Genomic DNA, 21,771 nt, shown 5'->3' with positions numbered 1-21,771 from the left:
TTTCACTAAGCTTACACTGAAAAAAAATGATGTCAGCAAAACTGTTGCAAACAATTTATTTGTGCTGAATTTAAACAAACAAATTAAATTGAATACAAATCAACTTAATTTGATTATTTAAATTCAGCCCAAATAAATTGTTTAGAGGCACTTAACGTAAAAAAAACAGAGTAAATCTAAGAAATCATCTCTGAATATTTTTTTTCAATGTACCATTGGAAATTTGCTCTGAACCTAGTTTATAATGTTCATATAATGAAACAAAATGTTAATTTGCCACACACAGGCAAACTGTTGACTTACTGTATAATTACATACAACCACATAATGATCTGAGACTTTAATTTTCTTATCAATATATTTAAAAATAAAAAGAATACAGAAATGTAATACTGACTGCAAAAAATAAATAAATAAATAAATAAATAAATAAAATAAATAAATAAATCTAACATTTGATAATACAAATTTTAAAGTAAATTTTGTCTTTGACCACATTCCTACAACCAAAAACATGGAATTACCAAGATAGCACTATAATAGAAAAAAATATTATATTTTATCAGATCATATTCTCATATTTAAGATTTGATTTGTACTTTTACTGCACAGCAAATCTGTTTCCAAACAGCTACTAAAAAGGCACTAAATAACAAACTACCCGTCCTAACAGCACAGTGAATGCTCATTCTTACAACAAAGTCAAACAAATACAAGCTGCATTCAAGTTTTGTTATATTATCAACATGATTCATCATATTTTATCTGCGGCAACAGTTCACAGTGATGATTGATGTTTATTAATATAGCCTTCAATTCAAACTCATAACATGTCAGTCAGCATTGAATATTGGGCCTTCGCTTTACCGTGCAGGGAATCAATCCCATTAGACTGAAATGACTTGCTTATTTTACTTTAATAAAACCTGCTGCAAACATCTACACATTTAGAAAGCTGACTGAAGATTATTACTGTCGGGTTTATATATATATATATATATATATATATATATATATATATATATATATATATATATATATATATATATATATATGTGGTAAACTTGCTAAATCGCAGCAGCAGTACATCATGCATCGCCTACTATATCTAGCAAACACTGCTGGTAAATACTTTAATTGAGGTTATTAGTTTAATTGTAGTTATTATTACAATTTCAGAGCGGCTAAGGCTACAACTAACAGGTCTCAGCCCCTTTTAGCCCACCTGTAATTTGAACGCTCTCTATACAGTACGTTTCTCGAATAGCACCGAGCCTGCGAAGAATTCGGGGTTAATTACGTCTCCCATTTCCTCGTCTATCTCTCCATCATCTCTAAATGCACGGTCCGGTTACGTAACGCACCGATGCTCAGGACATTTTGGTGCACATTCATTCAGCGGGTAACAGATCTGCTTAATGCCCTGTGTCATGTCTGGCTGTGACATGCCTACAGCTCACCGCAGATCCTTTATACATCGTCTCCCCATCCGTTTTTGTTTCCTTTCTTCCCGCAGAGAAAGAAAAGGACTCTTGTGTTCCGCTTGAGTGCTTCCATATTCTCCAGATGCCACACAAGTGTTCGGAGGTGCTCTTAATGGAAAACAAGGGAACTCGTAATATCTGTCAACTGGCCTCACGGGAAGAGTTTTTTACATGTGTTCGGGCATCGGTGTTTGAAGTGCTGCTTTATAATTTGGCAACCAGAGGCTGTTTGCTACATTGGTAATTCACACCTGAGAGTTGGCCGTAAACAGGTTCTGTGCTTGATCTTAGCCACGAGGCTGAAAGGGATGTTAAAATAAGGCTCTTTCTTACTTTTTTTGGCACTTTCTGATTAAGAACACCATATGCTAGGAAAAGAAAGTTACTGGCAGTCGTGACATTTTAGGTTGTTCCAAGAAACTTTGTGCAGTGAAAAGTTCTGAGAACTTAGCATGAAACATTTATTCCAACGTGACTTTTGCACTTTCACAAAAACTCCTGTTATAATAAGAAGAATCTCCTACGTGCCTTAAATCTGAATTTCTTTCCTTTCTATTATTGGCTAATTCATCAGTATGTGCCATGTTGGGTTTAAATCAAACTTAAAAAGAGTATGATTTAACAAAGGAATGCTTAAACTTTCAAACAATCATGTGAAATGCAAACAGATACATCTAGAGCCCTATCATACACCCGGCGCAATAAGGCGCAAGAAGTGTTTGGTGCGATTTGTTGCTATTTTCAGACCAGCGCAAAAGTAATTTTTGCATTTAGCTGTGTTGTTTAAATAGCAAATCCATCTGCGCCACTTTGTGGACTCATGGGTGGTCCGGTCTATAAAGGAGTGTGTTAAGGCACACTTCGTTATTATTGTTCATTTATTCGTTTGCTGGAAATTAAACTGAATTTAGAAATAGTTTAGAAACAAATCTTTGCGTTTAACAAACAAAATTAAATATTTAGGCTAATGGGATGTCTTCAGTGTAGTGTGTACAACCCCACTGTTTCCTAACTCCACGAAAATAAAGGAGTAAAGAGTAAATGTAAAGTAAAGAGAAATTAAAGAGACAGGATGTAGGAGGCTTGTTCTCTATCCTCATGCTGCAGATGGTCTGTTTAACTGTTTCTCGCTAGTGACGCGTTCAGATTTTCCACTTACAAAGTCATTTAATAATTTAATTATTAGAAAATGCGGCATGGCACAACGCAACTGACTCCTAAAGGGAAAGGTAGACGAGATTCTTAATTAGTTTAATGCAGGTTATGCTCAAAACACACCCATAACTCATTAAGAGAATAAGCACAATTCTGTTATACCATGCGCCCCGGTGCAAACCGTTTTTTTTTCTGTCCTTAAAATTGGATTCGGACACGCCCTTAATGCTTTTGCGCCATGCGCTATACACTTTGTGCCTAAATCATTAAAATAGAGCCCATAATGTTTAAGGTGCAGTATGTCAGTTTAACACCCAATGGTTGAACTAGGTATTGCACTTCTGGTTACAGACACGTTTTCACTTAGCCCCTTCTCTGCTGACTCCACGCAAGCACATGTTGTGAGACTGACAACCCCAACAGGACCGAGCCTGACTATTGAGCCTAAAAGCTGATTAAAATCATGCTCTATCTAAAAGCAATGGCACACAATAGAAGAAATATTATCCATTATAAAATTAGGTTTTGTCCTAACAACACCTGAAATTTTTATTTTAGAAATGTCTTTTATTTCTTGCAGCTGAACAACAGAAACTATCACAACAATCACTTCAGGTACACTTCATGTGCTTTATTCAGTGTTAAATGCTAATAATGTGAGTTTGAATGCCATTTTACATGACATTTATTGCGCTACTACTGAAAGCAGCAGCAGAACTGCGTCACAATACGAAAGGAATAACGATCACAGATTCTGGTTCACGGGGACTTTAATCTCTTGTTTCTGTGATTGCTGTTGGTATGATCCAATTTATGACTGTATGACCATGGATTTCCTTTTTTTTCTAACTGATGTCATGTTTATTAATATTTTGTATTTGTAAAGCAACCTTGTGTTTGCCGAAAGTTTCATTACTTCTACCGTGAGACCACAAAACAAGTTGCTGTATGAACACTGTGCTATATCCGAGAGATCGCACAATTATGTTTTTATTTTATTTTTCATTCTTTTAAAACCTGTTTTAACACATTTGAATCTGTTTTTATCCTCTTATCCTTTGTTATTTTTATTTCTTATGCTTGTTTCTCTTATTCTTGTTTATGTAAAGCACTAAATTACCACTGCGTATGAAATGTGCTACATAAATACATTTGCCTTACCTTGCCTTGCCTATGCAGGTCAGTTCAGGACAGGTCAGTGCATGTGGAAGTTTGGCAACAGCACAACTCCTTGTATAATGCATCTTGGAAAATGTACAGCGACTATAAGGACAAAGAGAGGTGCAGAAGAGAAATAGCCTCAATTTTAAACATATTGGGCGAGTGCAGAAAGCTGCTGTAATGTATTGTTACACATCTCTCGTGAATCTGACAGGTCAAGCATCGCATTCTAATGCAGGGGTTCCCAAACTTTTTAACCTGTGACCCCCAAAATAACAATGGCAGTGACTCGAGACCCCCACATTTCTCTGAGGTGTTTTTTAATATACAAATGTTGCACACACAACAATAGGCCTATATAACCACAAGCATATTGACAACACAAAAAAATCCAAAAAATGCATTAACCATAGGCTATAATTTATATACATTCATTCATTTTCTTTTCGGCTTAGTCCCTTTATTAATATGGGGTCGCCACAGCGGAATGAATCGCCAACTTATCCAGCTCGTTTTTAGGCAGCGAATGCCCTTCCAGCCACAACCCATCTCTAGGAAACATCCACACACACATTCACACACACACTCATACACTATGGACAATTTAGCCTACCCAATTCTCCTGTACCGCATGTCTTTGGACTGTGAGGGAAACCGGAGCACCCGGAGGAAACCCACGTGAATGCAGGGAGAACTTGCAAACTCCACACAGAAATGCCAACTGACCCAGCCGAGGCAATGTTCAGTAGTGGATCATATTTATTTGTAATGCATTGAAGTGCCAGAAAGGTGTCAGAAAGTATAACCTGGTGCTATAAAATTAATCTGCTGCAGCTGAGAGTATTGCTGTGTTGTTAATGTAACGTAAACACACCAATCTCATGAAAAAAATGAAAGACTGATAGCTTTTTATTTGAATGTTGTTTCTTTTTTATGTGACTCATTCATTTATTAATTTTCTTGTCGGCTGAGTCCCTTTATTAATCTGGAGTCGCCACAGCGGAATGAACCGCCAACTTATCCAGCTCGTTTTTAGGCAGCGGATGCCCTTCCAGCCGCAACCTATCTCCGGGAATCATCCACACACACATACTACGGACAATTTAGCCTACCCTATTCACCTGTACTGCATGTCTTTGGACTGTGGGGGAAACCAGAGCACCCAGAGGGAGAACATGCAAACTCGCAGGGAGAACATGCAAACTCCACACAGAAATGCCAACTGAGCCGAGGATCTCACCAGTGAACCAGCGACCTTCTTGCTGTGAGAAGACAGCACTACCTACTGCGCCACTGCGTCGCCCTTTTTATGTAACAATTAACTACTATTTATATCTTCTGTGGGTCATGGATAAAATATGGACATTCTAATAGTTTAATAAAATTTATTTGACTTTTGGAATTCACCAAGTGACCTCCTGTCATTGTTCTGCAACCCCCCCCCCCCTTAAGTTCTGAGTGTAAAAGACAATGAATTCCCATGGCCAAAGTTGCGCATTCCTTATTGCAAGTAAATTATCACAGTTTATATCAATGTTTTTTTTTTTTTTTTTTGTCTAATTGTTTGGTTTTGTTGCAAGTAGCAATGTAATAATTGGGATATTGTACATTCAGCCAGTTGTTTTCGAAGAATAAGCCCACATACAACAGCTCTTTGTGTGAGGCTTTTCTCCAATAACAGAATGGTTGTACATAGCCCTTACATATCTGTAATGTACATTACTAATGTATGCATTTCTTGCTGTTACATCAATGATGATCTTGTGAGCTGCACCCTTTGGCATGATCATTTTAATAATGTCTTGAATTGTGTGATGCTCGGAAAGAAAGCAGCAGTTACATTTTTATTTCGAGGTACAACTTCATTTTTCTCCCATTTAGTACTCTGATATAAGGTAAAGTATGCAAATCACATATGTAACATGCAAATTCAGGTTTAGATTTCAGAGAAAAATTGTCATTTATGTACTAATATTGTAAAAAATGTCATTTACATACATTATTTTTCAAGTAGTACATTACAATTTTGTTAGAATTAGTCAGAATTATTAGCCCCCTTTGATTGTTTTTTCTTTTTTAAATATTTCCCAAATTATGTTTAACAGAGCAAGGAGATTTTCACAGTATGTCTGATAATATTCTTTCTTCTGGAGAAAATCATATTTGCTTTATTTCAGCAAGAATAAAAGCAGTTTTTAATTTTTTAAACACCATTTTAAGGACAAAATTATTAGCCCCTTTAAGCTATATATGTTTTTCGATAGTCTACAGAACAAACCATCGTTATACAATACATTGCCTAGTTACCCTATCCTGCCTAGTAAACCTAATTAACCTAGTTAAGCCTTTAAATATTATTTTAAGCTGTATAAAGTATCTTGAAAAATATCTAGTCAAATATTATTTACTGTCATCATGGCAAAGATAAAATAAATCAGTTATAAGAGATGAGTTATTAAAACTAGTATGTTTATAAATGTGTTGAATTGTGTTGACTTCAACTGTATCTTCAAATATATTGATTATGGTATGTTCATATGGCCAGGCATCAGATTTCTATTGTCTGTGTTCCAAACAAACTTAGTTTTGCTGCAATTTTGGTCAAAATAATACAACAAATAACACAGTTTGTTCTTAGATTTCTCTTGAAGTGTACTGGGGCGTTAAGAGTTCTGTGTGCACATACTGCGCAAGTATTTTCTATGCATCCATCCATCCGTTCATTCGTCTATTCATCCATCCATTATCTCAGAAGACAGCATGCAAATCATTCTATTCATCTCTAATGTGGCTTGCGGGGAACAATGTTAGAATGTCCTTTGGAAATGACAAAAAAAACAAGCGAATTGTGTTGATTTTGGTCCAGCTTTGGAATAAATGGAAAATGACAGCATCCAAATGTGTGATGAATCTGAGGCCTGTATTGATTATAGAGAAAACAGACTGTTTGGCTTTGGACAATGTCTGGCACACCGCTGACAGTCAAGGAGAGAAGAGGAAAGCAGAAAATACAGGCTTTTGCAGAAAAAAAGCTTGTGTATAGACAGTGGTTCTAAAATTTGTGCCAATATATTCACAGTGAAAATGATTCATTTACTGGAGAATATCAGACAACAACGTTAGCTAAAAACTGGAGCCATACTAACGATTCCAAACACTATCTTTATTTATTTACTAAATATATGCTAAAAGCCAGTTCTGTTATGATGTTTTATAGACAGTTAAAACCACAGTAGCTTCAAAAATTCCCATTTGAGGTCTGACTATGTAGTTAGTAACACTTTAAAATAAGGTTGTATTAGTTAATGTCAGTTAATGCATTTACTAACATGAACAGGCAATGAACAATACATTTATTATTGTATTTGTTCATAATTGTTCATGTTAGTTAATGGAAATAAAGTTGTTTATAGTTTATGTTAACCTATAGTGCAAGCTAATGTTAACAAGCATGAATGCATACAGTATATGTTCGGGAAAGTTACATTACAATATTGAGTTCCTCTCCAAAAAAGTAACTAGTTGCATTATTTAATCACTTTACAAGGAAAGTAATGCGTTACCTTACTTTTGAGTTACTTCTGAGTTCTTTTTGAGTTCTTTTTTCATACCATTAGAATAATGTTAGCTTCTGAGAACTTCCTGATGCTATACATGCCATATAAAAATTAATAAAAGTTTAAAGCAATGTGTTTGCTTCTTTTGAATTGTTGTCTTATTAGTTGAGCAAAATCACTGTCCCCATTTCTTCTATGTGTTCAAAATAATGACAATACTTCCATAAATCTAAGGCTCTGCCATCTTGGTTATTATCTGTTCCTGCAGGGTCCTCATTGATTGTGAGTGTGAGTGTGATTCAATGTAATTACACTTATTTTATTATAAATGGTCATATTTTGGGTTTTGGGGTCTCCAACAACAGGCTGATTTGCGTGCAAGGTCAAAAAACACTTTCATTGTCTCATAATATGCATTTATTTTTACATAAATATCCAAATGACTGCCATAGGATTCGTTCAGCGATTCATTTGTTCCCAAACCCCTCCTTAACGTGAGGCTAATCTGTGCTGATTGGTCCGATGTTCGAGTCAGTTGTAATTGTTCGACTGCATTCGGGAAAAGACAGAGAGAAATGCCCACCATAGCTATGAAGTAGCAGAGAGTATGTGAGAGTCCAATAAAGGAATGTAATAAAGCAATGCAGTTAAACACCAGCATATTACTCTACTCTTAAACATAACCCCAAGTAATAACAACGACACACACTCATGTATGTATCCACACAGTGGCAAAAGTTAAATAATTAAAAAAATTGACCGCAAATTGACCGCATTGTGCGTGTGAGGAACAGATGATGGTGGCCATAGCAAAGAAAAAGAGCATAGCGAGCTCAAACGCATTTAAATCTGTAAAGGAAGAAGCATGCATCGCAACTTGGTTTTAAATGCAATATGTGAATAGCCATATAAAGGTTTAACCTGAAAGATAAAGTACAAGCACTGATCTATAATAGATAAATCATAACAAGCCGTGTGGAGTGATTACAAGTTACAACACACAATCAAATACATGTTTTGCAAACTTCACAAAACAAGGCAACCATTTTAATTACACTTATGTGCACGGTTATGTTCCAAAGGAAGAAAAAAACTGGTCCATATCAACTACAACAGTTACTGACAAATTCCCTGGCAAGTCTGACAAAGTCCCATACATACAGTAATAGTCTCTTCTGCTCTTTCAATAGCAAACGGCCGGCGAATCCCACATTGCAGCATAGGTTGGCTATGCTGTGGTATTGCTGTGAAAATGACCTTTAACCCTTTATTCCCACTTTAACCCTTTGGGCTATATTTTGTAGATCCATGCGCAAAGTGCAAATCGCAGGGCGCAATTGCATTAAGGGCATGTCAGAATGCACTTTTGCTAATATAATGATGGAAAAATCCAATTTGCGCCATGGCACATGGTCTATAAGGGTTGAGTTTATTTTCTTAATGAGTTATAGGTGTGTTTTAAAAATAAACCAATCAGAGTCTCATCTCCCATTCCCTTTAAGAGTCAGTTGGGTCGCACCATAGCACATTTGCTATTTACATGACGGACTTTGTAAGTGGAAAAACGGAGCGTTTCACTAACAAGAAAACAGGTAAACAGAGCATTTACAATGCGAGAATGAGAGATGAGCCTACTCATTATTTACTTTCACTTTCACTCTCATGCATAGGGAAACTTCTTGTACACGCAGACATCCATTAGTCTATAGATAGCTAATTTTGTTTGTTAAGCGGAAAGATTTGTTTCAAAACTATTTCTAAATTCAGTTCTAATTTCCAGCAAACGAATAAATGAACAATAATAACGAAGTGTGGTCAAAAAACTGAGTTATATCCAAATACACATGCTGTGCCCCATATGGTCTAAAACCTGACAGGTGGGCAAATCCAAGCTTGTTTTTAATAAAACAAATATAAATATGCATATAATAAATAATATTGCTAAAAATGATTACATTATACAAAAGCAAATTGTTATGAATGATCTGAAAAAGCCCCCCAAGATGAAGGCATGAAAGTATGGCTTTATATTTATGTAGGCTAGAAAATAATGTTTTGTAATATTTTATTCATTTATATTTATATCCTGTATATATCCTTATTATATCCTATATATATATCCTTATATTTTAATTATTTGTACATATGTAAAGATATTTACGTATTGCTGTACATCATGTTTGTATTAAGCAATGTGTAACGGAGGCGCACAACTAACGCGCTCTGCACTGGACCTTTGACCGGCTTTGTTCTGGTCTATAGAACAGTCTATTAAAGTTTCTCAAAATAGCAACGTGCCAGTAATGCGCCTCAACATGCCTGCTATTTTAGATCAGTAAGCCTAAGGGCGCACATATGAGCGCAAATGCATTTGCTATTTAAACAGCGTGGCGCAAAACGTCAAAACGACTCTTGTTGTCTTGTTGACACTAGCAAACAACAATTGCATTGCGCCTTGCGCCACATTGCGGCGGGTATATGAGAGGGCCCTTTATCTCCATCTGTGAGTGATGTTCATCTTTGGGTCATCAGTCCTGAGATCCCCCTCTCCAGTAGTGTTTCTAGCGCCTTCACATTACAGCAGAACAGGTACTACATATTTGGTGATGTAACGTGTCAAGGTCGATGCGTTCAGGCAAAAGATCCAAACGCAACACGATTCATGCATTTGACTCTGAGTCGACTATTTTGTTAAAGAATCAATGGTTTCAAACATGGTGCAGTTTCAGATTTAACCCTCAGCTGGATGTTTTCATTCACTTAGGGCTGTGTTACGAACTGCATATAAGATCATTTTCAAAAACCCATAATAGGGGCTCTGTAATTAAACAAAAAATTAACTCTAGTTACATTTTTTTTAAAACGCCAATATTATTACTTAATAATGCGTTACTTGTTATTTAGAAAAGTAATATTATTACATAGCTTTTGGGACTTGCACTGCATTACTTACAACACTGGTAATAACTGGTTAGAAATGCTGTGCAAGAATTGTTCATACTTACAGTACTTGATGTTAGTAAATACATTAACTGACATTAAATAATGAAACTTTATTGCAAAGTGTGACTATGTAGTTTATGTTGCAGAACAAAACCTGAAAAGCATCCCCATGCAATTTTTTTTTTTGTTACCACAAACCTTATTTTATTTATAAACTTTAAAACCTTTTCTGATTACCACAAAAAAGCCCATAGGACATTTCAGAAAGAACTTGTGGCTTGAAAATGCTAATTCGCTTTCAGTGTTAGGACTACAAAGTAAACAGCACCATTGAATTTATTCATTTTTTTATGGCTTACATAATAACATATGAATCATGCATAACTCGATTCTCTTGAATTGCAGTTTAGGCCTTGAACCTTATATTGCAGCAGTTACTACAGTGTCACTTTCAAAAGCAATATAGTGTGGAACACATTTTGCATTTAGATAAAAACCACATGAAAGGACTGTTGCTAAACACATTTTACAAGGGCCTCTGCAACATTTCACCATGCCCTGGTCAACTATTACTGCTAAAAGCTTGTCTGAGATCCAACCTAAATAGTAAATCCAACCTGAGAATCTTTTTTTTTTTTCCTGGTAATATTTAAGGAAGTGTGTTGTGTGTTTTCTATCGACTGTTTAATCAATTTGTAATAGCTTGATGGACATTATGTAAGCATCCTTTGGAGTGGATTTTTATCAGTGAAATTACAATGTGACACAGAGAAAGTAAATAATCCAGCAGGTAAATATTGACACTGTAAAAAGTTGACTTCACTTAAAAAAATAAGTAAACCCATTGCTTTTTAAATGGATTAGTTGACTTGAATTTTTTTTAAGTGAGTAAAGCCAATACTTTAAAATATTTAGTAAATTAACAAAAAAAAAAAGAACTAAAATTAAAGTTGTAAAAAATGTTACAATGACCTTATTCTGCTTTCTTAAATAAATTCAACTGCTTGCTTTTAAGACAACAGATTTCCCCTGTGACAAACTGCGATATTGTATGAAATAAGGACTTGTAGAAGAGTGTTGTTTTAATGGAATTTCATAACATGTGCCAAATGGAAGAAAAAAACCTCAGCATTTCGAGGGGTGTGTGTCTGTGGTCCTTCACTGATTTGAAAGGTACAAAGAATAGTGTCAAACAGCCGTGTGTACATGAAATATCCTGTAAAATCCTGTCGCAAAACGTGGCAAAAAGTCTTACATGATGGTAATAGTTTGATGAAGATATTTACATGTTCGAACTGCACCTCAATAAAATTGCCACTAAAATTGGCATCCTCCACATGTCTTCGATTTCTCTTTAGTTTGATTATGACCTTAATTAAAGTAATCAAAAATCGCTTATCAGAGTATTGTCTTAATCATATTAAAATTTGATAATTTTTTTAAGTGAGTAAAGCCAATACCTTAAAATATTTAGTAAATTAACTACTAATATGAACTAAAATTAAAGTTGTAAAAAATTTTACAATGACCTTATTCTACTTTCTTAAATAAATTCAACTGCTAGCTTTTAAGACAACAGATTTACTCTTTCGTCTTTTTAAGTAAAGTAACTAACCACATTTTAAAGTGTTTACCCATGTTGCCAAGGATTACTATAATTTGTACATGTTTTGTATGTGTACATTAGTAACTGATTCAGCAAACATAGACAAACAGTGACTACATGTACATGGACATCTGTAATCGAATTGTTTGCCTTAATCTGATTAAGACAATAATATGATTATAGTGTTTACATGTGTTGCTTTTTGAATGCTCCTGTTATGATCCAGTTTTACATGCTACAGCACATGCATCATCATGCTATCCATGCTTTCTCTGGTGTTTCAAGCAATTTCGGGTGCTTAATTTTTTATTTTTAGGCTTTAACTGCAGTTTGGCACCTTCACTTTCATTCAGGAACATTTCATTTATGCCCCTGTGACAAACTGCTGTATTGAATGCTAGTATGAAATAAGGACTTGTAGAAGAGTGTTGTTTTAATGGAATTTCATACCATATGCCAAATGGAAGAAAAAAAAAATCTGCATTTCGAGGCGTGTGTGTCTGTGGTCCTTCACTGACTCGATATGTACAGAAAAAAGTGTCAAACAGCCGTGTGTATTTAATCCTGTCACAAAACGTGGCAAAAAGTCTTACATGATGGTAATAGTTTGATGAAGATGCTTACATGTCTGAACTGCACTTAAATAAAATTGCCACTAAAATCGGTATATTCCACATGTCTTCGATTTCTCTTTAGTTTGATTATGACCTTAATCGGCTTAAAGTAATCAAAAATCGCTGTTTACATGGTAGACTCGTAATCAGAGTATTGTCTTAATCATATTAAAATTGGATTATTGGTGTCCATGTAAACTGTGTCAGTAAAGACAGTAAAAATGTTACAAAATTTCCATTTCAAATAAATTATTTTTAAAAGGGATAGTTGACTTAAAATTGCTCAATATTTACTCACCCCGAGTGGCTTCAAATCTTTATGAGTTTCGTTATTCTGTTGAGCATAAAAGATATTCTGAGAAAAGCTGAAACCATTGACCTCATAATCAAACATTCATTCTTTTTTTTCGGCTTGGTCCCTTTATTAATCAGGGGTCACCACAGCGGAATGAACCGCCATAATCAAATACTATGGAAGTCAATAGTTACAGATTTTCACTTTCTTCAAAATATATTACTTTGTGTTTACCAGAATAAAGAAAGTCAAAATGGTTTCAAAAAAAGTGAAGGGTGAGTAATTGATGACAGACTTTTTATTTAACTCACTTGAACATTTTCTATTCATTTATTCATTCTCTTAGTCTCTATGTCAAAGGTTGCCACAGTGGAATGAACCGCCAACTATTCCGGCATTTGTTTTATGCAACCCAGTACTAGGAAACACCCATACACACTCATTCATACTCACACATACACACACAAACACACACACACACACTACAGACAATTTAGTCAATCCAATTCACCTGTAGCTTGTATGTCTTTGGACAGTGCGGGAAACCGGAGCACTCAGAGGAAACCTATGGCAACACGAGGAGAACATGCAAACTCCACACAGAAATGCCAACTGGTCCAGCCAGAACTCAAACCAGCGACCTTCTTGCTGTGAGACGACAGTGCTAACTACTAAGAAACCAATTTTCTGTTCATCAATTTAAAAAAAAAAGCTTTATAAAAAGGCTAATTTAATTTTAGTGCTTGTCTATATGACAACTCAAAACTGTCACTAGGCACTTCTTCATCTATAATCTGAAATAAAGTGATTGACAGATTGTCCTTCAACTCCTTGAAGTGTGTGTCTAGTGAGAGAGACTGAAAGCGGAGTGATTCACATGTGACGAGCACCAGATTCAAGCCTCTTAGAGCACAAAGAAGTGCTGTGTTTTAGTGATACGCTGACTCAATTTGATTACACATCACTCGCATCTGGACTGCTGACAAACACAGGTGTTTACCCTCATCAATGCTGCCATAAAACTTATGAATTATTTATTGTTCTTGTGCTCTGATCCCTCTTGCTTTCTTTAGCCCAAAGTGAAGTTTATTCATAAACTAATTTCGAGAGGATCACGTGCTTATGATTTATCACGTCCAGTCTCGCATTTGCTAATCACTAATCTTCCAATCATATGAGCCCTAAGGCACCATAAATAGTCTAAGTTTCCAGTTCACTTTATCTTCGTTTGGAAGAAGCAGCTTCACCGTAGCTAGCTCCGTTGAAGAACCAACTCTAAACCAGCATGGACAACTAAAGCAGCAACAAGCTACAATCTTCAGGATCTTCATTCGGAAGAACGCTCTGCTCTGCTCATCAACTACAAAAGCTACAAGTGCTACAAGCTACAAAAGCTTCAAGCTACAATCTACAATATACAATCTAAAAGCTTCAATCTACAAGCTACAATATACAAGCTACAGCAACAACAACAACAACTACTATTGCTACCATTTCAAACAACTACAACTCCAACAATTTCATCAACAGCTTAAACAACAACACCAAAACCTACCACTTCAAAGAGCCTCCACAACGCATCTGCTGTGTCTTCAACCTTATTTCCCAGCAAGATATAAGCCAAACTCCAAAGCTATTGCAATAAAACGGAACCCTCACCTTCTCCTAGCAGTACACATGCTATCCATCGTTTAACAGATTGTTTGCTGGGGTGTGTTCAGCAGAGCAGCAGCTCCAGCCACAAACAATGTTGAATTTGATCAACAAAATGGCCGCCAGGCTTTTTGCACCTTTTGCATGGCCTGACTGAAACTCCTTAAGCCAATAGCTGTAAAGATAAGCGTCTCCATCCAATGAGCTAAGAGACTGGAGATGGTCCCGCCCTCTCTCTTGACTCTGTTGCAAAGACCTTATGAATGAATAGACTAGACACGCTTGTAAATTTAGTTAAAAAAAAAAAAAAAAAAAAAAAAATTTGTAATACGCCAGCGACTCATGTGTTGATTTACAAGCGTCATATAAGATTATATAGCAAGTCAGTCGGATGTGAAAACGGCAAAGAAACAAACTTCCCACTTGACTGTTATAAATACAAATTTAAACTTCACTATCACTTCACATGCTCAGTCTTCAAGGGGTACCAGTTTTCCAGGACCACCAGACTAACCATATCCCATGTCCTCAGCTCTCCATTCATCTGTCATCCCGTTAGGAGACGAACACCCACCCCTACCATCCTTGCACATCGTATCAATGAAGTCATCGGACCATGCATTATCAAAAGCGCTTCCATTTACAGCCGCCCATGCCCTTATTAAGATGCCTCGCATGGATATAAACTAAAACAATTTTCATGTCTGCCATACTTGTATTATTTTGCAAAGATTTAATTTCTGATTCTCTTTGTTTTTTCTATTTTAGAGATCATGACTGCTGGCTCCAGAAGCTGACCCTCATCCAACCTATTACACTCCACATCCTCTTCACAAAGGATACATTCCATTTTTACTTTATCCAATCTGTCCTAACCTGCAGTCTGCAACCTCCGAACCTAAAACCGTCGATTATCTTATTAAAAAGAAATCGACAACAACTTCATGATTGGAACTCCAAGGCTCCTCCTCTTAATATCTCGCGCATTAGCCCCATTGGTGTCGCTACTCAAAAAATGTTCTGGCAAAAACGCCTTGTAGTCGACCTTTCGTCCCAACACAATTGCTCCTTTCCTAGCATTAACAGCACTATCCCATTGGACGAATATTTACTTAACTACCACGACATTGATCAAGAGATCTCTCTCATAAAGATAGCCAGTCGTAACACCTGGCTAGCCAAAGAAGACATTTCCCCTACCTTTAAAATCATGCCAATCCACCCAGACTTCTGGCACCTTTTGGCATTTATTGGCGAAATCAATTCTATTTTTCGGATGCAAAAGCAGCCCAAAAAATATTTGACATAATGTCAGAAGCTTTATGCTGGATTCTGTCTAATATTTACGAAATACCATACCTCATTCACCTTCTAGACGATTTTCTTATTTCCCCCCCGTCATCTCCTCCAGCCAAACACCTAGCGATCACCCAGCAGGTTTTCGCTGATCTCGGAAGGACCCAGTACTTCAATCGAATTTCTGGGTATTAATCTAGACTCGCATAAATTCCAAGCATCCCTTCCTAAAGAGAAAATCAATCGAATAATTTCTCTATCCCAAATTTTCCTTGAAAAACAGATGTGCACACAACGAGAACTCCTACCAATTCTCGGCCATCTAAATTTCGCTATGCGCATTATTCCTTTTATTTCCCACCTCCATCAATTATCCACCACAGTTCATGGTTTAGAAGAAACAATTTTTCTCTCCAAACCCAGTCGCGATAAACTTTGCTTATGGATCTCTTTCCTTAAGCAATGGAACGGCTGTTCCTTTTTCTACAGCGACTTGATTGCATCCCCTATTGACATCAACACATACACAGACGCTGCCCCTCCAATAGGTTACAGTGGCTAATATAAAGGACACTGGTTTGTCTCAACATGGCCAACCCAATTGTAATTCCATTCCAAAGACCAATGTTTTTCAGCCCTCTTCAAATTCTACCCTATCATCGCAGCAGCCATCCTGTAGGGGGACGAATGGTCTACATCTAGCATTCTCTTTCACTGCGATAACGAAGCTACAGTGCATTGCATTAACAAAGGGCGCTCCCACTCCCAATCGCTTATGCCATTTTTAAGACACCTTATCTGGATATCTGCTAAAAAACAATTTATCATGATTGCTGAACATGTACCTGGTTGCAAAAACCAAATCGCTGACTCTCTCTCTCTCATTTCTCTTTGCAGATATTCTGGCAACTAGCCCCGGAAGCAGACCCTCACCCAACGCCGGTCCCTCCTTATTCAGTAACGATATTTCCATAAACCACCCACTTCATAATCTTCATCAAACTTCTCTATCTCTTATCCTACAAGCAATAGCTCCCAGAACCCTCAATGCATACCTCACAGCATGGAATTCGTTCAAACAATTCCATACCATGCTAGACAACCCATTACACTCAAAATCCTTACCTCATGCATCTACACCCTCTGTAAAGGTTACATTTCCTCCCATACAGCCCGCACCTTAGATGCTATGTTCAATCTAGCATTTTTTGGGGGGTTTCTTAAATGTTCTGAATTAACAGTTACATCCAAATTTAACCCTCTACTCCACCCCACCATCTCAGATCTAGCTTTGCAAGACAGGGAAACTATCTCTTTCCTTATCAAACAAAGCAAAACAGATTAATTCCAGAGAGGACACTCTATCCTCATTTTCAATATTCCTTCACCTACACGCCCATTCCAAACCCTCTTAGCCTAGAAAATCTCAAGAGGCTAACCCACTGGCCCCGCTTTTTACTGATGACGCTAACCGTCCAGTATCTCGATTCTGGTTTCAAAAACACCTTAAAGAAATCTTTCACCTATCAGGTTTTTTCCCAGAGCCCTTTTCCAGCCACTCACTCAGGATTGGCGCAGCCACTACAACGGGCTCTCACACCATCAGATCCAGACCCTTGGTCGCTGGTCTTCTGAAGTTTTCAAATCTTGTATACGTCTCAGTAAATACCACCTCAAAAAAGCCCAACAGGCTTTAACCAACCCCCAAGCACCTCCTCACACGGCTCCAACCCAAAAAGGTGTCTAACAGAGCCTCGACTCTCGCAAGAGTCATCCAATCCAAACCCCGCAGAAGCCCAATTGTCCACCCATGGCACCCTTACATGTTTGCCAAGGACTCCCTCAAGGGCCATTGCAGTTAGCATCTTCTGCAATCACCAATAGCTATTTACAGATGCAGACGTTTGTATCCACATGTTCTTTGCGCATTTACTGCGTTTGTACATATGTATTACATTTGTGCTTGTTCCCTTCTTCCAACTTTTCCAAATCTTTTATCCTTATAACCCTACTTTTCAGCCTCTCGTTCCTTTCTTCTCTACACTCCACTCCCAACTAATCTATTTTACACTCTACCTCTAATGATCTTGTTTCTCCTGTCTAGACTCTTCAGACACCCGAAGGGGCCCCCTTGAGCTCCAACTCTCGCAGGATTCGGCCATAGCGGCCACAGTCCTTTCTTCTTCACGATGTTACCTATTCTTTTTCCGCCTAGACTCTCTCTCCAAGCTCCAAACCCCGCAGGGGTCCGCTCAAGCTAAAACTTCTTCACTCTACTTCAACTACCTCTCTTCTCCTTATGACTCACCCTCTAGCTCTGACCCCCACAGGGGTCGCTCCGAGCCCCAATCTCTCGCAAGAGTTATCCAAATCCTCTTTCCCACTCACTGATATCTATCTCCTCCTATCCGCAATCTACCCTCAAGCTCTGACCTCCACAAAGGTCGCTCAGAGCTCCAACTCTCACAAGAGTTACTCTCTTCCACTCACTGCTACCTATCTCCCCCTATCTACACTCTACCCCCAAGCTCTGACCTCCACAGAGGTCGCTTCAAGCTCCAACTCTCGCAAGAGTTACTCTCCTCCACTCATTGCTCCTCCCAGCTACACTCTACCCTCAAGCTCAAACCTCCGCAGAGGTCACTCCTATCTACACCCTACCCTCAAGCTCAAACCTCCGCAGAGGTCACTCCTATTTACACCCTACCCTCAAGCTCAAACCTCCGCAGAGGTCGCTCCTATCTACTCCCTACCCTCAAGCTCTAACCTCCGCAGAGGTCACTCCTATCTACACCCTATCCTCAAGCTCAAACCTCCGCAGAGGTCACTCCTATCTACACCCTACTTTCAAGCTCAAACCTCCGCAGAGGTCGCTCCTATCTACTCCCTACCCTCAAGCTCTAACCTCCGCAGAGGTCACTCCTATCTACACCCTATCCTCAAGCTCAAACCTCCGCAGAGGTCACTCCTATCTATACCCTACCTTCAAACTCAAACCTCCGCAGAGGTCGTTCCTATCTACACCCTACCTTCAAGCTCAAACCTCCGCAGAGGTCGCTCCTATCTACACCCTACCTTCAAGCTCAAACCTCCGCAGAGGTCACTCCTATCTATACCCTACCTTCAAGCTCAAACCTCCGCAGAGGTCGCTCCTATCTACACCCTACCTTCAAGCTCAAACCTCCGCAGAGGTCGCTCCTATCTACTCCCTACCCTCAAGCTCTAACCTCCGCAGAGGTCACTCCTATCTACACCCTACCCTCAAGCTCTAACCTCCGCAGAGGCCGCTCTAAACTCAAACTCTCACAAAGCTCCATCTTTCATAAGAGCTACTCTCCTCCACTCTCTGCTCCATACCTTCACTCTACTCTGGCCCCCGCAGGGGTCACTTAGAGCTCCAACTCCTACAAGATTAACTCAAAGTTCTCTTTCACTGCTTCAAACCACCTATTCTCCCCTTCTTCTTAACCCCGAAAACCATGACCCCCGCAGGGGTTCCTTCAAACTCTAACTCCAGCAAGAGTTATTAGAATCCTCTTTTCACCCTTATTAATCCTATCTAATTAATGCCCATGCATTTAACCTCTTTTCTTCTACTATATCCAGCAGCCGGATATAGCTCTAAATTTCCTGCCTTTTGGGGGGTTTTTCTTCGAATACGCGGCTGCTGTCCCGAGCGATTAATTCTGCATTTTGGGGAGTTCTGAGATCCACCGAGCTCAGGCTCCCTTCTTGCTCTGCCAACGGGAGGAAGCCCCGGGCTCGAGGAGCCCTTGAGCTCGGGGCTCTCTCCCGGGACAGCATGCCAAATAAGCTTTGTAAATCATCAGCTAAGTGTGAACTCTTGAAGTGAAGTTTATTCATAAACTAATTTCGAGAGGATCACGTGCTTATGATTTATCACGTCCAGTCTCGCATTTGCTAATCACTAATCTTCCAATCATATGAGCCCTAAGGCACCATAAATAGTCTAAGTTTCCAGTTCACTTTATCTTCGTTTGGAAGAAACCCCCCTCCTCCCCTATTCTCCTCCTTTACCTGTAATTGGGCGGCACGGCGGTCCAGTGGTTAGCACTGTGAACCACACAGCAAGAATACTGCCGGTCCTAGTTCGATAGGACCGGTGAGTGTTTCTGTGGGGAGTTTGTATGTCCTTCCCGTGTCCGCGTGGGTTTTCCCCGGGCTCTCCGGTTTCCTCCCACCATCCAAAGACATTCAACATACTTAACAATCAAGCTGGTCTAATTCCTTACGTTCCCTTAGCTACAGCGGCAGGGGAGTTCTGAGATCCACCGAGCTCAGGCTCCCTTCTTGCTCTGCCAACGGGAGGAAGCCCCGGGCTCGAGGAGCCCTTGAGCTCGGGGCTCTCTCCCGGGACAGCATGCCAAATAAGCTTTGTAAATCATCAGCTAAGTGTGAACTCTTGAAATAATGCAATCTGAGAATTCACAGGCAGAAAAACGCATGTGTTTCAATCAATATTTGCCCATCCAGTTTTACTTGTTAATTTAGGATATGCATTTATACATTAAGTTTAACTTAAAATGAAAAACTTTGCATGCATTTTTGCAAAGGTATCAAAAGGCAGAGTTTTGGAAAAGATACTAGAGATGGACCAATATGAAGATTTTGGCAGATACAGATAACTGATCATAGGGCCAGATAGAATCTGCAGACATTTTTTTGCTATTTCTGTGGAGTAGGTCTGCACAATATTGGAAAATTTAGATACAGTATTTTATTTCTCTGCGATATATATTGTGAAGAGTTTCGCATCATGGGTCGAATAGCTCTATTTGACAGACTTTTATTTACAGTAATTTGGCACAGAAAATTAATAATCACAGAGCAAAGTAGTACTTTTCTTACTTTGCTTTCTCTCGTTTCTAGTCGAAACGTCTTAAATTCTTAGATCAAGTAAAAATATTGTTTTGTTTTCACCTTCAGACAATACCCAAATAAGGAGTTTTCCCTAAAAAAAGCTACTATAAATTACCTGCAAGTGGGGTAAGTAAAATAATTTAGTTTTTGCCTTAAAATGTAGATATTCGGATTAGAAACAACACAAAAATTCGAAGTAAGAAAAAAAAACATCCATATACATAATTAAATACAATTAATATGTGTTACACCTCTAAACATCATACTTTTTTGAGGCCAAATGTTTTAAACTCTTGAAATGCTCAGTCACAGGCCTAAAAGACATATACAAATGATATACAGATGTGTTCTGTAGCCCCTGGTCAATTACAATTCAGACTCAACATTCTAAAAAACAGAAACTATTTCTGTACAAACAGTATTGTAAATCATATGTACATTTCCATATTAGTCAGTAATATTACTGAAATTAAATTTAAATAAAATTTTCGTAAATCCATCAGACGTTGCTATGTACGCTTTTTCGGATCTCAAATTTCTCTTGCGAGTGCCATTTACACCTGCTGTTCTTGCGTAAATCCACCAGAGGCCGCTGTTGAGTGACTGACTGACTGACTGACTGAGCAACTGACTGACTGAAGTAAATAACAGGGTGAGAATGTGGTAAAATTTGAAAATAAGGTAAAAATCAGGCAAGGGCTTTTCTTTTTCTGGATTACTTTTTAAAACACTGCGGTTGGATTTAGGTAAGGTGGTGTTTGGTGTCAATCTGTGCTTTTTAAAACACTATTGGTTGAGTTAAGGGAAGGGGGAGGGTGGGGCAATTGGTCGGTTGGTCAGTCAGTAAGTCAGTCGGTCCACAGCAGCCGCTGGTGGATTTAAGCGAGGACAGCAGGTGTAAATGGCAGGTGTAAATTTTAGATCAGAAAAAGCGTACACAGCGACCTCTGGTGGATTTGCGAAACAAAAACTGCAAAAAACGTAGCTCCTGGGAAATATTTTGCCCTCTTCAAAAATATATATAGCGTAATCAGAATGAGCCTGGGTTGAAAGATTTTGTTCTCTTTGATTTATTGGATGGAAAGATAAGCTATATTTCAGGTTTAATTCACATTTTTGGATGAAA

At 38.1% G+C, this 21,771-nt stretch overlaps 1 protein-coding gene and 1 long non-coding RNA gene across 14 annotated transcripts in view; both read right to left on the bottom strand.

The window, feature by feature from the left end:
• The window catches only part of LOC147843368 (uncharacterized), a 413,390-nt gene that overhangs the window by 170,523 nt on the left and 221,096 nt on the right, over nucleotides 1–21,771 (bottom strand). For all 13 annotated transcript variants that reach the window (XR_015493298.1, XR_015493300.1, XR_015493297.1 and 10 more), the window contains one exon: nucleotides 3,801–3,902. Coding sequence is in view for 8 of the 13 variants with exons in the window: in XM_087256850.1 (XP_087112976.1) it covers nucleotides 3,801–3,902 (102 nt within the window). In the remaining 5 variants the exon portion in view is untranslated. The remainder of the gene's footprint in view (nucleotides 1–3,800; nucleotides 3,903–21,771) is intronic.
• LOC147843369 (uncharacterized) lies at nucleotides 9,501–11,918 on the bottom strand. The gene is made up of 3 exons (XR_015493359.1): nucleotides 10,175–11,918; nucleotides 9,757–10,031; nucleotides 9,501–9,580 (listed from the first exon to the last, which is right to left on the bottom strand). It is a non-coding gene; the product is annotated as an uncharacterized LOC147843369 (long non-coding RNA).

The sequence above is a fragment of the Danio rerio genome, chromosome 6 (assembly GCF_052040795.2).
Source record: "Danio rerio strain M-AB ecotype USA chromosome 6, GRCz13ab, whole genome shotgun sequence".
Lineage (NCBI taxonomy): Eukaryota > Metazoa > Chordata > Actinopteri > Cypriniformes > Danionidae > Danio > Danio rerio.
This window is presented reverse-complemented; position numbering and strand designations above follow the sequence as displayed.